Below are 16,760 nucleotides of genomic sequence, written 5' to 3' on the forward strand. Positions count from 1 at the left end.
TACTGCTGCTGTTGCGCCGTTCCACAGCCAGTCGCGATGCCTTGCCTCTGCTCACTCACTGATTTTGTTGCTTAGCTTTGCCTGCTGCTGCTGCTACCGCTGCTGCTGTTGTTGTTGTTGTTGTTGTTGCTGCTCGCAGCAGCAGCAGCAGCAGCAGCAGCAGCAGCCGGCCACCGCAGCAGCAGTAGCCGCTGCTCTACTTAAGTAAACTGACGAAAGTGAGCGTGAATGACAGTGTGGCAAAAAGAACAGTGAGGGCGGGCTGGGGTCGGGTGGGGACACAGACGAGGGTGAGGGAAGACGGTCGTCGTCTGACACTGGAACGGCAGCTTGCTAAGTAACAGGTCATAGGCAGCTCGTGCATAGCAACATTGGCAGGGACCCAAAACGGAGCGAGTGTTGTATTATGGCCTGGTCGCGCTGCTCTGTTAGTATGTATCCAGCAGCGGCCCCAGCACGTCCAAAATCTGTTTTTGCAAGTCGCCATTCATCAGTCAGGCTCTGGATGGCTGTTTTCGATGCAATAATCCCGCTGCTGCCGGCGGCTGTAGTGGCGTAACGGCGGCAATACGAAATGTTACATATAAGTGGCGCTGGCAGTATTGTGTTGATTGTGAAGCCTGTTGATGACATTCGTGATAAGAGGCCAGTAAGGATGATGATAAAGAGCGTAGTAGCGGCCGCTGTGGAAATGACCCCCGATGGTGGAAAGGACAGGCCGGAGATACTTAAGGCCACAGACACAGGTGCAAGGAAAAACCCAATACTTCTGTCATATGTACACTTACCACAATAAGAGCATGCGTACCTGCGAACGCATGGAAATGAAACAATAATTAAAGTAAGAAAATCTAGCGTAGAAGTTATTAGCAACTGGGACGTGATTGAATTACAGGTAAGACTGCGCTCGTCCCACATCCCTTCGCAGTGTGGGGTATTTTTACGTAGGGCCTTCGCAAGTTACCTTAAATAGTCAATTGTCCTAGTTACATTGATGCGGAAGAGCAGGCTATCTTTAGTTTCTAAACTGTACACAGTCTAATAAAAGGGTAGTTTAATACGTAATGCTGTTATGGTTAAAAAGTAATTTCAAAGTAAAATATACTACATCGAAGGTTATGGGTGTCACGGAGTTCCAATTCGATTTTTCCAGCAAGTGTTTAAAAACCAGTACTTCGCATACAACACGCGGGTGGCTGTACAGACAGACGAATGAATCAGAACGGTGTAATTATCTTTTGTCCGCACAGTGATTAAATCGAATAAACAGTTTCCAAAGGAGAAACTCAAGAAGAGGCTTTCACTGCCAAATCAATAGTGCTGCGTGTGCAAGGTACTTGTTAACATGTCGATGACTGAACTGCGTCAGTTCACCAATAGGGTTACAATAGTCACCTGCTAAAACCTAGCCCACTTACAAAGTTCTTGCATGCGGGGCATCCTTATGGAGCCGTATTCAGAACAAACAGCCAGCCTTCATGACTGCACTATTGTTAAACACGATTTTTATGAAACGACCGATTGTCAATATTGCGGTTATTTTAGCAGCTGAATGTTCCATTAACTGATCTGACGAAGTCCACGGGATGTGTCCCAGAAACCGATTGCTTCGTACAAAGCACGTGTTCTTGTTGTCACTCGGGCTTTTTCCATAGCACTGGCATAGCACGTTCAAGCCTTTAGTACAAAAAACTGCTGAATAACTAATTTAATCCGTACATTAACGAAAATACCTCATTTGACACAGAGACGTAGAGATATTCATTTTCACAGACACTTGCCGATTTCTTTGCCCTCATCCACCTAAAGTCTGCATTGTATACATGTCAGACGAAAAATAAATGCGAACTTCTATGTATAAACAGCCGGCCTATATACATGTACAATAGCGATGAAATTTACTAGATAATACAGTGATCTACCCATACAAATTCGTGTGTAACTGTTCTGAGCTCGTCATAGAAACACCGTATTTACCCAGTCGGTGCAGACAATTTCATGGATTACCGTATAGAAGCTGGGCTAATAATTAGATTCTACAAAGCAAGAAGATCCCTCCAAAAGCAATTGCTGGCATAGTGATTGACATTTTCATAATAATAAACGGGATATCGCCATCGTATGGTACGTCTACGTCTTTATTTCCTTATTTTTAAATCTGCAATATCTCAGCTCCTGGATGGAGATAGACTCTACTAGAAATTAATATAAGACTAGTAAACTAAAGCAGAAAAGTGCACCACGCTTCTACAGCAAGCGTTATTGGCTAATCGCTTATATTCAGGCCAGTTTCGCGGCTATTTTGGAGTATAAGGATCGGTTCCGTATGGAATTGGGTGAACACGAAGCGTGCGATTAAGTGATCATATTTTAGAATCCATGAAAACATATATGAATTAACCAATGATTTCGATCATTGGTTACGAAGCCCACATCTATGCGAAGTGTACGTATGATGTTCCGCAGATCTAAAGCTGCGCCACTTAGATTCACACAAACGAATTTGGGAAAAACATTACCATCAGTGATGTACTTTATTTACTGAGACAGAAACAAAATATTCATCCAGCTTCTAATTTGAACGACATCCATAAAAAAGTATCTAAAAATTGGCTTCGTACCAGTAGTGCACGCCTCAATCGTCCAGACCCAGATGTCTACTTCTAGGTAACTCCTCGTCGAACGTAATGCATATGTGGCACCGCTTTCTCCGGTCACTAAAACACTATTTTAATCGCCAAAATAGACCTCATACATGTTAAGGATAATCTTCCGCTTCTTTCTCTGTTGGATTTGCTTGATCGTCTTCCTATGCGGGCTTCGTCAGTTGTGAGAAAAGGAAAAGAAGCAAAGAGGTCTAGTGCATATTAGAGCTGATAAATACGGGGTTAAAATGATACACCCACGGAGATCTTTGCTTATACTGGGGTTGCGATGTTCTTATGAATGTGTTAGCATGTACATTATCACGCCAGAGATTTCACGGCTTATTCTTCATTGAGGTGACAGCATATCGTAATCCTCTGAATATATTTGCTGGTGTTTCTTGGAAACGGGAAAACCATTTGACATTAATTTGTAACCCACCGGTGTTAAAAAGCAAGGAACGGTGAGGAGAACGTCGGTCTTTTATCAGAATCTTGTAGCCTTGATCGGGAAGATTGTCTATTTGTCGCTGCCCAAATTCGAGTACTCACATCTCATCGCCTGCACCAATGGCCAATTAACTGCATTGCAGGAATCCGGTCCTATTTCGACTGAGTCCATTAAAGTTCTGTTGAAGTAATTATTCACAAGGTTGCGTTTGCCGTGAAGTCAAATTCTTCGGCCTGTTACTGACGTGAGGCAATTGATTTTCAAAATGGTCCGATCGAAGTAACTCATATGAGGCGTGCAACCTCTATACGAGCTGAAAGTGACTAGGAAATGCTCCACTCAGAAGAGTTTAGCTTTTTTCATTTTTCGTCCGTATACGGAGCAACAGGTAGCTCAGAACAGAGGTTATCTTTGAAGCCCGCTTGTCCGGGCGATTACGAGATCGCATTACGAAACCATTAATGCATTGGGCTAATCCCCAAAAGCGTTCTGCATCACTGGCATTACTTATGAGTACTCAGTTCCGTTCCCAATACATTGTACCCTGCTTTCACTTCCCAAAAAACAAATATGGCCAAAAGTCAGTCACCCTAAAATGTTTCAAGAATACAAACAGTGCATTTCAACGTTTTTTGGTCTGTGAATAGCAAACGGACAGACAGAACAGCCCCGCCTCGTCATAGCTTTGCTTGCGTACAATCCGGAGAACACGTAGTGGCCTGAGCTCGAATCCGAGGACGTGGGCAGAGTCGGTTTCGTGCTGGATTCCAGCCGTCTGATGCGGTTTCTAACGTCGATGCTGGACGTAAATCTCGCAGCATATAGTTTTCAGATACAAAAAGCAAGTGCTACAGGCCTGGTTAAAGACAAGCTGTTCGTCCACAAGGGCCGGCGCTTTGTCGATGCTTTTTTGACCCTGGAGCATTCCACTCTATAGAAAGTGAATAGCTAAAATCATAATCTTATAATGTATAGCTGTAGGTGCAGGTGTTTACCACTGGAAACATAAGCAAACGTTCTACCTCAACTATAGCTATCCCATAGTAACTATCGTGTAGCAACTGACAACGTATTCGTTTTGTGCTTTATCAAAGGCTCATAAAAATTTGGCATCTCACATAATCGAAGTTAACGAATTCGTTAGGCTTCACTGAGAACTTGGAAGCTTGTCACAGTGACCTTTGCGGTCTTCATACAACCATTGTTACACATGATCCGTCACAGAACAGTTCATGCTGTATTACTTACTGTTCCATATCGCTTAATATTACTTGGGTGGGCGGCGTGGTGTAGGCGACGTGGTCTGGTGCGCATCTTTCCAACTGCGCCACCGCAGTAACGATGTACATATTGCTGATTCAAGTTCTAGTGTTGACAAATGCTTATACCATACGATAACCAAGCCAGTTCATAGGTTTCCATAGGAGAAGTCTCAGTAAGTTCGGTAAGACGTGCCCAAATCGAACATTTGAGTAGCAGCAAATTTTTTTTATCCTATATTCACAAAAATCATCCACGAAACTGGTATAACTGAAGCCCTTAAAAAAAGCTACACGTATAGCAGCGCTACAAAAAGCCTTTTTCTCATTTCTATTCTCTCGTGCACCATTAATATTCGACTGATCTATCGACAGAGGATGCTGTCTTCTGACATTGACGGACCGTCCTTGTCGGTTAGATATTTAATGCCCTGTGTTTTCACCAATGTTAATAAGTCTGTTAATTTTGACCAATTCTGCACCTTATTGCAAAGCATTGCTTTCGAGTGACATGTAGTGAAAAAAATATGCCTTATATACACATATTTACTTAGTATTTAATGCCATGGCCTTTTGCCTATTCCCAACGAAAACAGAAATATAGTGACATGCTGCGTAGGATATACCATGTATATTCTATAAAATTTTCGTTATATTGCTCTATGAATCTCAAGTGTTAGTGTAGTGATCGAGTCGTTCGCGAATTGCTAGCACGGAAGCACGGCTATCTGATGTGCTCTATCGTAAGCTTTACGAGCTACTCATAGACACTATGCGTCATGCTTGCACGCTATATTCTGTCAAGTACTATATTTTCAATATACAGATGATCCAGAAAGTTATTGCAATGTATGTACTCTACGATTGCGTAAATCTATCAGCTTTAATGTGTTATCCTCGAAATACAACTAAGTTTTGATTCAGCATATTTGAATTATAGGTTTTCTTCACCGTTCCTATCAGTAGGGACATGGCTACACCGATTGTGTAGATAGTATTTTTTTGTACTTTTCTTCTAAGGCTCACATATATCTCTGTAGCGTACCTTTAATATTTCCTGTACTGTTCTGTCACTAAAAGATCATATTTAAGTAAACCCACGAAAATTACCGTGCTTTCTTGATACGCTTACGTCGAACGTGCTCGTTCGATTTTGGGCACGTTATTATCCCGCCTGTAACACCCCTGTTGCATGTTTCCTGTCTAGACCATCAGCTGAATTTCACGCTATATAAAACGAACCAACTTAGATGTCAGACATCTTCCAGTGAATTACATTATTGTAAGCACAAAGCTTTATGTTTAACAGATACATACGTTGGCCCGTAATAAGAAAATCCCATTTCATTATTCCGTAGCGTTCGCTACCACCTGTGACAGAAATTTCATGATACATAGCTCAGGACCTATGTTTTACAGTAGATATTATCTGCACCAGATATACACAAAAAATTAGAGTTTTATTATAGAAGGATTACTCTATGTGATATGCAAGGTATATTTACAGGCAGGTTATTTTAACTGGGCTAAGAATTACCTATTAGTTTCTTTCATATACGCTACATGCGTGCAGAGCTAAAATTTCTGTGCATCTTAAAGACGACTAAAGGCTATTTAAAAATAACTCGTTAATTTTAGCAAGTGCTTTTTATTTAAAAGAGAGTCATATGCCGTAGAAGGTCTAAGTACTTACATAAAATACCGTAAAAGTCAATCAATCCATCCTGATCGATGAGCTTCTGTACCACGACACGTCGATGATTTTGTATTGAACAATGTTACGTTCGCTAAGAAGTGCACTGGCTTCATGTTTAACGAAAACAACTGTTAAATCCAACGGCTGCGCGCATATTCTAGGCAATGATTGTACGACTGTACTTCGCTAAGTCGATACCCGAACATCTGGGATTAGTTTAATCCGCGTATAAGTCATAAAGACTATTGTCGTGGTACTGTTACTATTTGTTGCTAGCAAAAAAATTATAATGACTAACCAACCAGCAAACGTCCTACAGACTTGTATCTCTTCAGTTACCTTCCACGTCGTTTTTCGTATGCTTCGTTCGTCGTATTAAATACACACATAATTTTCTAATTTAAAACAGAGTAACCTGGCAGCTATCATAGAAGCACCGAGCTTGTGCTTGTAAACCCAATGCAGACCCTAAGTGGTCCTTGGTCTTAACTCGACAGCCTAAGGTAGTTTGCTGCCTAATTATAATAGCCATAACAACTGTATTGCTTCTGTGATAAGCTATTACACATAATCTTCCACATACAGCAAGTTTTAACTTTTCAATTCTCAACGTTATGCATTACGTTTCATTATCGCAAGGAAGAATCTACCGAAGATGCTACGTTGGTTCTCATTAAACGTTTAGCATAGACGAGGTGACTCTTTTCGAGTATAGTACTCAGAAGAAGGATGAGTCATGTTCATTATGCTACATAGCAACTACGACAACGACTCAGCTAAAGTCACGCTTGTTTTTGATGAATGCAAGATCTGCGTGCAAAAAAAAAACGCTATTATACGTTCAAAAGGCAGTTCGCATTAAATCGCATTGAATTCATAGTTGTCTTGCATAGTTGTTTGGGCAACATTACTTAGAACGTATTTTGAATCGGTTTCTTGTACATCGCCCGTCTTATATCGGCGGTTACGGTCATACGTGAAAACGTCGATTCGTTTTGTGTTTTAGAAGTTCGCAGCGCGCCGATACTACGTGCGACACGCTCCGGGTAGCGGTAATTGACTATGAAGCACCCCTGTTTTTTAATCTTAACAAATATAGGCTCAGCGATACTTCACACAGCGATTCCGCACACGCTTTTTGCCCATAAGAATCCTGAGTAACGCAGCTTAAAAAACTGCCAGGAAGCCTATCTTATTCCAAAGAACCATCTCAGAAGTCAGAGCGTCTGCTTCGCCTTTCATACAGTCGATACAAAAAGAAGAACCATTAGCTCTCAGGGTCGTGATCTGTGGTCATCATGTGCAAGGTTTTCCTAGATTACACCTCAACGATAATGGCCTTCGTCCCTGTTTTCAAAACACATGCCTACTGTCCAACATATATACACTCTCATGATTAGATGCATCTCCAAAACTTTTCGTAGTACACCTCAGTTATATTTCTAACGGCACTTCATGAGGCAACTACCTATTGAGCGTAGAAGTGTATGCTATATATACATATATGTATATTTACCTGAGACCTGTTTATTAATTGGAATACAGGAAAAAAATTAAGGACGGTAGCCGCACCAACCAACAGATACAAAAGCACATCCAATATCATTTAATTGAAATTTGAGGTTGGTAAAAAAAATGACGTCTATTTCTGACAGATAAAAAGTGTCAGCGTCACTTAACTATTGGCAACAACTTAATCACGAATACGTGCTAAATCGTATATTCGTCGCTACTTCTATGACCTTCTTCCTGATTTCAACCAATTTATCTGTTACCTCTCGCTAAAAACATTTAGATCTAGTATTAAAGAATGTGTCTAGTTAATTTTTAAGACCCTATTCATTGTCAAATGTACCGCTACAAATTTCATCTAGCGACCTATCGATCAGAAAAGGCGGTAATTTGTTGGCCTGGAGCATATGGCGGGACCAAAAGAGCCTTCCATTGAAATTCTTGCGAAGCAGCTTTGCTGTATATTGTCGGGAATTGTCGTAGGGAAGGATGACTTAGCCTTGTTTATTCGATCCTTTCGGTTGGTTAAAGGCTTGTTCACTTGATATCACTGATTCAAACGCAGATCGTTGTTAACCATCTAGCTTTTGTTAGGAATTTCCCAGTGCATAGAACTCTTGTAAAGCACCGAATGCAAATCATGCTTCATCGCAAACGTAAATCTGATTCTTTCTTTTCTGGATTAGGCAAATTACCAGAAGCTCCTCATTGTTTCCTCATTTTCTATTAATCTGAAGATACCAGCTCTGGCTACTCAGTAGCAGTTGTTATAGGTGGCAGTTGGAAAAACCTATTTTGTAGAATCCTAGCCCGCGTGAGGGTGTGAGAGCAATAATTTGTAACGTCCATATTTCGCCTTGGAAGACATGTAGGCTCCAAATTTTCGATAAACCACTATAAATCTAAGAGGACGGACTATTGTCGCGTATCAGTGGCCCATTTTCTCGATCAATGCACGACTTGTTTGTGTTCATTGAACAACCTCGGATGGCTACCTCAAACAAAACTCATGCCCAAATCCGAGACGCCATCTTAGAGCTTTGCAAACCACCTTCGAGCAGTGCTCTCAGGCATGAAGCCTAAACCGTACATGAAGCAAATATTGAAAGCTGCAGTTTACATTTTTTTTGATCTTGACAAAAGGCGAAATGAAGTAGATGTCTAAGATGCACCTATCGGGAGCATAAATCTCGAGTCTGATCCCTCGAGAGGTTTCGTCCAACACGCTTTTTCTATTAAAATATACTGGGACATAGAGATGTCCTAGTCTATTTTCAATAAGTTACAGAGATAACTTCCTTGTTAACATGATTATTATTCTAAAGTAGGATGTATTACATCTATTTCTTACATATTTTAGACACTTTAGGGCTTGAATACATTTAAAACCTGTTTACCTATTTACATATTATAAAAGAAAGAAAATTACTTCTGCACTAAATATCGATAGCTGATTATTCGTCTCGTAGTAACAATGAGGTGCCTTTCAATAGGCACTCGAGTTTAGAGCAGAAATTTTGGGTATTCCTGGCTTTGGGTACTTTACAATGTCCAGCTCTCCGAGAACTGCACAACTCTGTTATGAAATTTAGCTCGGCACAACCGAACAAGTCTGTACAAGAAGTAGAGTATGGTGCTAGAATGTTGATATAAATATTTTTATATAAAAAGACATCCCGCACAAAATAACTAGTAAAAAAATTTAGTTAAAAAAAAACATAGACATCTTATAAATTGAAAGGGCGTTTGAGTAGATTTAGAATTACCTCATGGCTACAGGCAATAGAGCAACATCCCCCCTACCAGCAATCGGTTTTTTCTCTGTTACAGGTAGTGGTACTGCAGACTCTGTAAGTGGTGGCCGTTTCGTTCGCTATTGTGCTGGCGTGCACGTTGCGATCTGAGGGAAACTCTTCGAAAGCTCTATGACAAGTCCCGGTAGGGTTTGTGTCGATGAAAACTGGCTTAGCGGAAGCTGAACTTACATGTCGTGCAGAGATGATTAACTGTACTTTTAGCTTTGTTGATTACAAATAATACGATAGAAATTTCGTGAGACCCTTCGCTATACAGTGCAGGTTACGTGTCGCCTACATAAATTCGTTAAAACATACAATGATACTAAAAAGGAAAAAAAATATTAGAACATTAAGTGTTGTTAAAAAAAAGTGAATAGAAGAACAATGGGTTTTAATATTATTGGGACTGAATTGTCATACGCTTCTGCTGTGAGAAACACCGAAAGCCATTGCATCACGTTAAGTTCACTGAATTACTGTTCTTATTTTACAACCTGTATGTAGAACCAATATTTTGTTACCAATCCAGGCAAGTGAATAGAGTCTCCACGATGAGCGTGGGGAACTCGAGAAAGCAACCCCCGGTGTTGAAAGTAACTATTCGTCTTAAATTCGAGCTAAAAATAATTACATTAACTATAAAAATAATATTTCGTGACAACTAGGCCACGAGTAACAGGCTAATGGAATTTCGTAATTATTCCTAAAGCAGCTACGGGAGTTCATAATATTTGCTATGACGTGTAGTTGCGTTGGATCAACGAAAACGCTACTACGCTTCATCGGTGTGATGATTTGTCTCATCCTATCACAGGTTGAAGGTCAAGTGTTAGCATTGTTCAGAGTATAAATACAACGCTAACTGACGATTTTTCTAAGGAATCCTCAGTTTCTATAAAACAAAATTAATAGAGTTCAAATTATATTCGGCCATCTTGACGTTTATCAGGGCATTTTAATACCTCTGAATAACGATAACGCAACTTGGTCTAATGAGGTACAGACAAATCAATATTTGATTACCTGATGGTGCGCATCCGCCATATTTGCCTCAGCTAAACATTATCAGCCGTTACGATTCATATTCAGTTGTTAACAGACGCTATTCTAATTTGGAGTGGTACGAGCTTACGTTGTGCGCTAAATAGAACCATGTGTTCATATCAAGTACCGGTAGCTATTTTGCCGTCGATTGATTTCACCGGATTATTTTGCGCCCAGCTGAGCGTTAGCTTCAGGTCGAGTATACACCAACAATTATCCCACTGCATTTACCCTACTCCAGCTAACGCATTACTACCTTTCCACGGTGATTTCATAAGCCTATTCAAGCATGAACGTATTTGGCCGGTGTTACGCGGCTTCTAGGATTTCTTTTTGCTGCTACATCTCTACAGTGATTCGCTTGTAATTCCCTTTAGACCCTGTTGCATAATTCTGCTATAGCGTAGCAACTATTCGGTCATTGTCTTTCATCAATTACATCATCAGTTCGATGATCCTGCTCATATTGAAGCTTTGATTCTTTTCTGGTAACTGTTTACTCTGCATCACCAATCCCGTTATCCGGTTGAAGTGCTCACGTAGACGTATCTCGTCGATAAAACTAACTGTTTCTTCTACCCTTATTTCCCGGTAACGTGTAGTAGGTTCAAGAGAAATTAAGCCGGGCCATAATTATATCAGTTGGAACAACAATTATGTCCTGAAGCCAAAACCAAATTGAACTAGAACACGTTACGACTCTTTATTAACAAATCGACACTAGCCTGAGGACTCTATGGAAGAACAACTAAAGAGGCCGGAAACAACGAACTTACGAGAACACAAAATACAGATAGCAGGGAAGCTTCTGTCGATAAGGGGAAGCTAAAGCTTCTCTTCGCAGCATAAACTATTCCCAGATCACAGGTGTCGCGAGGAGGCATTTAAAAATGGGCGCGGTGGCGCGAGACCAGTTACCGCTAAGTAGTGCCGCCTGGGAGAGCATTTTTTGCGGATCACTAAAGATTTGTCTAGCAAACTCGTGTGAACTTCGAGTACGTCTGTCGTTACCCTTGCACCAGCGGCCTACGCGGCAAAAAAGACGCGTCCATCCAGTGATAAGTGCTTGTAGATTTCCGTGCGTTGCTGTCCAGCCGTGTTGAATGGGCCGCAACGCCAACAGGGTAGTAACCGAAAAATTAGCGAGCTAAAAATCACTATGGCTTTATCACTGTGGTCTTGGAATGCCGTTGTTCTTTTAGGAACAGCCACTGTACAAGGAGTTGACCTTGCACGCACTTCGTTCGACGAAAATGAACTCGAGAAACTTAGCACCGCTAACCTCAATAAACCCATCACAATGCGAGTTACGGATGAGGAACGGAGTCCGTATGGGGCCGTTGTGCTTCAGCCCCGCGAGTCAAGGATTGTTAGAGCAGAATGCGACGGAGAGCTCGCCTTCGTATTATTCCAGGTTCAGTGTTCACTTGTGCTGTCGTCTTATCGAATGGCGATTCATCAAAACTTACTGATTCGGTATAACGACATTGAGTGGTTTTATATCATTCTAGCCCAGCTTTATGTTAACTAAAATCAACTAAGTAAGCGTCACATTTCCAGCTTCAACCATAAACAAGTTATTGTACTAGTAGCCTCGATTTCTTTGCTGCACCCACTCCTTAAAGTATATATATATATATATATACATATATATGCATAACGTAATTATTATTCGCATTAACAGTAACTGCACCGTAGCGGACTGATTCCACGAAGAAAAATACCTTTGAACAGTGGGGTGCGGAGCTCAATTATATTACTAACATTGGGAGGTGCTTTAGATGAGTTGTTAAGGGGCATAAATGGACGTCAAACACAGGATTTGTTCAGGAATCTAGAATCATTCCAAATTATTGTGGCAAGACTTATGCGAAAAAAACTATCGTAACGCCGTATTAAATATTTCTATATGATTGCGACGATCATCTGTTTACTTGTCACTCTCTTTGTGCTATAGCATTAAGAGAGCGACACTGTCAAAAGAGCGTTACATTGTCGCTTTTATGAACAGCATATGGATAGGGTAAAAAGCGGGTTAGCCTGACAAAGCACTAATTGACCTATCGTTTTGGAAATTTTCTTTTGCAAGTCAGTGATATAGATAACGATACAATATTTCAATAATTGATTCCGAAATGAAACGGATGCTTAAGATATTACGCAAACCGTTTATGCCTATTTTTCACCAGTATACTTATTTTTGCAGAAAGTTTGCAGAAAGTGAGGTGCCTGTGATTGTTGACATTGCAAACTTTTACATTACGAAACAATGGGGCTTCCTTGCGGACTCAAGCTCGACTAAACATATCGAACGACGCGCTCAAGCTTCTGAGTAGAAAAGCAATCTTATACTTGTAACCGTATCTAGATAAAACGAACGCACTATCAATCAGCCGCTACGTGACGTCAGCCAACGCTGCTACTTGTCGATAATTAAACGGATGTTTTACGCTGAACATTTTTGGTTCAGGACCGCGGCACTTGCATATAAGCTTAACTATTTTGATGTTACTCAAAATTCCTGGTTGCCCATTCCCGTTTATTCCTTGAACTCATAATAGCATAGAAAGTGTGTAAATGCAGCAGTTTTTTTTTACCGGGAAAGCCAGAACCCCTATTTTACGCGAAAAGCTAGCTCTGTCGTTAAAAATCGGGCTAAAAAATAGATCGCTTTCAATGAGATTGAAGCTTAATTAACTAAAGAATTTATGGGGAAAGGTGCCCTGCGTGGGATACAGTCAGATATATAAAACATGGCTAACAAGACAATCTGACTAGAAGTCATTATATTTAGAACTAAACAAAAATATATACCGGTCTTCTTTTAACAGTTTTTGGTAAAAGTGTTAAAAAAAATACTAAAAATTGTTCTTAGAATCTTTCATAGGTGCTGGTAGGAAGGCGACGGCTAAGCACGGGCCACAGTATCTGTGGGCCGGCAGAAACTAGTATGGTAGTTATTGATATCTAAAGACTACATCTCGATTTTTATTTGTTTTTTGTCTATATAGGTCTTTGATTCATATTGTGCCTTTGCGATCGGACAAATAGTGTCCATTGTCTTAGCAAACGATTCGTGCATACGAGGTATTCTTTAAAGAATATTTGGCTACCACCCTCCATTATATTACCGTGCAGCGCATGTCTTATATCATTAATATAACATACGGCCAGATAAACGATTGTATATTCTCACAGATTTTATTCATTCGACATTCTACTCGTGTCTTTTCTACATTTACTCATCTTACAGGCGCATACAAAATATGGCGCGAATGTAACACTTTCGTATATCGGGGACTGGTCTGGTCCGCCTCCTGCGAACGCAAGTCATCGCTCTCGAAACGCCGGACTCATTAGGCCGTGCACTAACGCTGCTGTCAAGCTGACCAATGAAAAATTTGACCAAAATCTCACTGTTCTCCTCATTGCTGTCGGATATAGCAGAGTGGACCCTATACCCGGTGGATGTGCATTGGAGTTTCCCTTACGAATATCACCATTTCTTCGCCTTCAGTTGGCTTCGCCCACCGAGATTAGTCTTGAGTTTCAGCATGCTCGGGCTGGCAGCCTCATGCAGCATCCCACATCGTGCTCTGTCAGCTTTTCTTTACTTAGTTACGAGATCTATTTGTATTATCTGACACCCAGTGAAGACTACCACGAAGCACTTCAGTTAATGAGTGATTCACGACGTATGCCACGTCATGCAACTCGAGTGCACGCGTCAGAGACGCCGCGAACCCGCACTCTTTTCGTAGCTTATCCCCAGACGAGGGCAATTTACAGTGTTCTTGTGCGTCAACTCTACAGGAGTGGTTATGAAACTTCTGCGGCTTACACCCCAGTAGCGACCCTAGGTTGTGCCGATTACCCTGATCTAGCTACTTGCCGAACGTCGACAAGCTCGGTTGTAGCTTTAGCCTTGGTCACAGCCTTAGCTCTATGCATGACACTTGCCGGACACCGCTTCCTCAAGACACAAATTACGGCTGCTTCATTCCTGCTGTTTCTGTTAGCCTTCGAGCCTCTGCTAATACCGGTCGCTGCGGTTCTTGCTTCAGCCCTAGGCTCTTTGTTTTTTCTAGGCCTGTGGTTCTTTTTCGGAATTCCCGTTTTGGCTGTCATACCGTCGGGATTTCTTTTGGGCCTGCTAGTTGCTGCATTTCTCTCGTTCACTCCCCTTGGAAACGTCTTGCTACTTCGGTCGGCGTTTGCGTTTCGCACCATGACCATCTGCAGCATGTTGAGTATTACAGCGTTATTGCTACCGACCACTCAGTTGCTTAGCATCGTTGCCTCATCAGTAGTTGGATCATTCTGCAGTCTGTACGCTGTCGATCGTGTGTTCCTGCATTCGACCTTCTCTAATATCGTCGATGTGGCTCGAGCACGTTTTGAAGCAACTACATCTATATACACCCACAATCAGGTACAGTATGGAGATACGTTAACAAAAAAGTATGGCCTAATCACAAATTTTAACCCACCGCTTCTGAAACCCCTGTAAAAGTATATATATATATATATATATATATATATATATATATATATCAAACTCGTTAATCCATTAAGAAAGTTGAAGGCACTGAAAATAAATAAATTAATTAATTATAATTATATTTACCCCTAACAGGTTCCATTTGCTATGGTAGACGTTGTATTCATCTTACTGTGGTTGGTTCTTTTGGTTGCGGGCGTTGTGATTCAGTATCGAGACAATCTGGAAATTGACCGCGAGTTTCCGGTTGCCCCTATAAAATTATTAAAAAGGTTAGTTGCCCAATATACAAAAATAATGAAATCAATGACATTTCAGTGAAAATTTCAATTGCTTACTTAGACATGGAGTTTTTCCAAATTTTCCACGAAATTAGTAGATGCTTTCATGCCACACTGGTTAGATAATAGAATGCAAGTTAATGTTCTGCTGTATGTATTTTATTTTCCTCTAGGTACTTGCGGCGACAAAAGGGTCGACTGATCTGTACTTGTGTTAGCCGTTATGACGATGATGCGAGCCTTCTAATGCAAGATAATGCCGACGAGTTCCTACCTCCTGGATATAGCACTTTTCACGGACGAAATATTCTAATATGACCATTAGTTGTTTAAATTTATAATGGGTTTTAATAATGATATAAACAAGCCATCTAGAGTTAAACGAGGATGTGTTCTTCTTGGGAGCACAACCGTGTTTTTCTGCTATCTGGCGAGATTTGCTCATACCCCATAATAGTTAGCACAAATACAGAGGAACTATCAGTATTCTGTAAATTTGAAAATAGCAGAGGATTTCCCGTCCAACCCATGTCAATAACATAGCACGGATGCTTACTCATCGTTTAACAGATATTCGCAAACCTCATGTTACTATAATCGGTCTCTTGATATGTGCAACCAATTACCGAATTGTTTCTCTGTCGCAGAAAGAACTACATTTTATGATACGAATTTTCCCGTAAAACGAATGAGCGTTTAGATGTATACATACTCATATTATTTGTTAGTACTTGTTTATTCATCAAGGTTTTAATCATGTGTCTAAGTTAAACAGCTATTTCTTACGCTAACAAAGCTAAATTATTCAGATTTATCTAGGGAGTAGATTCAAAAAGGCAAAGCTTACGAGATTCGTCGAAGGTGGTGTACCTTTGACAGAATCTCCAAATATGGAGCTGTTTCCTTTAAGGTATGATAATATTTGCTTCATCCCTAAATCATCGGATGTGTTCGCTGTGAGAGTTTATGTTCACAACTGTAAATAGGTTATATATAAACCTAGTAGTCATATTAGAAATGGAGATAACAGAGATTATTTTGTATGTATGACACAAGAGAATGTATTAATAATAAACTTATATTTATGACAAACACACAATGTTTTGTTAATCTCAGTAGCGAAATGCAGAAAATTATTCATTTAGAAATTGTTGTAGGTAGAATTTCGAATAAACTACCATGCCGGAAATCTGACTTCGATCATGGACTATATGGCACTATGGACATTTTTCTAGGAAATAAATATAACAGAAGTACAATTATGAAGTGGCAGTGTTTCACTGTGTCTTACTTCAGATAAAAGAAGCAGCAGTTGTTTTCGCCTGTATTGTCTGATTGTTGGTTTCTTTATAACGGATAGCATTATAACGGATTTTAAATTGACACCGTACGCAGTATAATGTTTTATACGAACAATTAATGTAACCGCGAAAAAAAGACGATACAGATCGCCGACCTAGTGTGTTAAAGCTATAATGATCGAGTGCTAGAATATAGAAAAGTAAATAAATGAATAAACAACTTGTAAATAAAAACGAATTATTGGACGAAAGACTAGAAATTAAGCTTTTT

The 16,760-nt window shown here is 40.4% G+C and overlaps 1 protein-coding gene across 6 annotated transcripts; it reads left to right on the forward strand.

Annotated features, from left to right (window-relative positions):
- Positions 1–344: 344 nt before the first annotated feature.
- LOC111271603 (transmembrane 7 superfamily member 3) lies at positions 345–16,287 on the forward strand. Of its 6 annotated transcripts, none has more exons than XM_022852518.2 (6): positions 345–895; positions 9,394–9,501; positions 11,609–11,820; positions 13,660–14,838; positions 15,043–15,179; positions 15,362–16,287. In XM_022852518.2, the coding sequence occupies exons 2-6, from the start codon at positions 9,489–9,491 to the stop codon at positions 15,504–15,506; spliced, it is 1,686 nt and encodes a 561-aa protein (XP_022708253.1). In that variant the 5' UTR covers positions 345–895; positions 9,394–9,488; the 3' UTR covers positions 15,507–16,287. The 6 variants fall into 6 exon arrangements, with proteins under 6 accessions (XP_022708253.1, XP_022708254.1, XP_022708256.1 ...); XM_022852519.2 differs by having other exon boundaries at positions 345–746; XM_022852521.2 differs by lacking the exons at positions 9,394–9,501; positions 11,609–11,820 and having other exon boundaries at positions 346–746.
- Positions 16,288–16,760: the final 473 nt, after the last annotated feature.

The sequence above is a fragment of the Varroa jacobsoni genome, unplaced genomic scaffold, assembly GCF_002532875.2.
Source record: "Varroa jacobsoni isolate VJ856 unplaced genomic scaffold, vjacob_1.0 contig00778, whole genome shotgun sequence".
Classification (NCBI taxonomy): domain Eukaryota; kingdom Metazoa; phylum Arthropoda; class Arachnida; order Mesostigmata; family Varroidae; genus Varroa; species Varroa jacobsoni.

What these genes read in the sequence shown, in the direction of transcription:
- LOC111271603 (XM_022852517.2), top strand. Translation starts at nt 11,566, where the DNA reads ATGGCTTTATCACTGTGGTCTTGGAATGCCGTTGTTCTTTTAGGAACA. An exon ending in TCGCCTTCGTATTATTCCAG is followed by an intron (nt 11,821 to 13,659) that starts GTTCAGTGTTCA and finishes CTCATCTTACAG; the next exon opens with GCGCATACAAAATATGGCGC. An exon ending in CCTATAAAATTATTAAAAAG is followed by an intron (nt 15,180 to 15,361) that starts GTTAGTTGCCCA and finishes ATTTTCCTCTAG; the next exon opens with GTACTTGCGGCGACAAAAGG.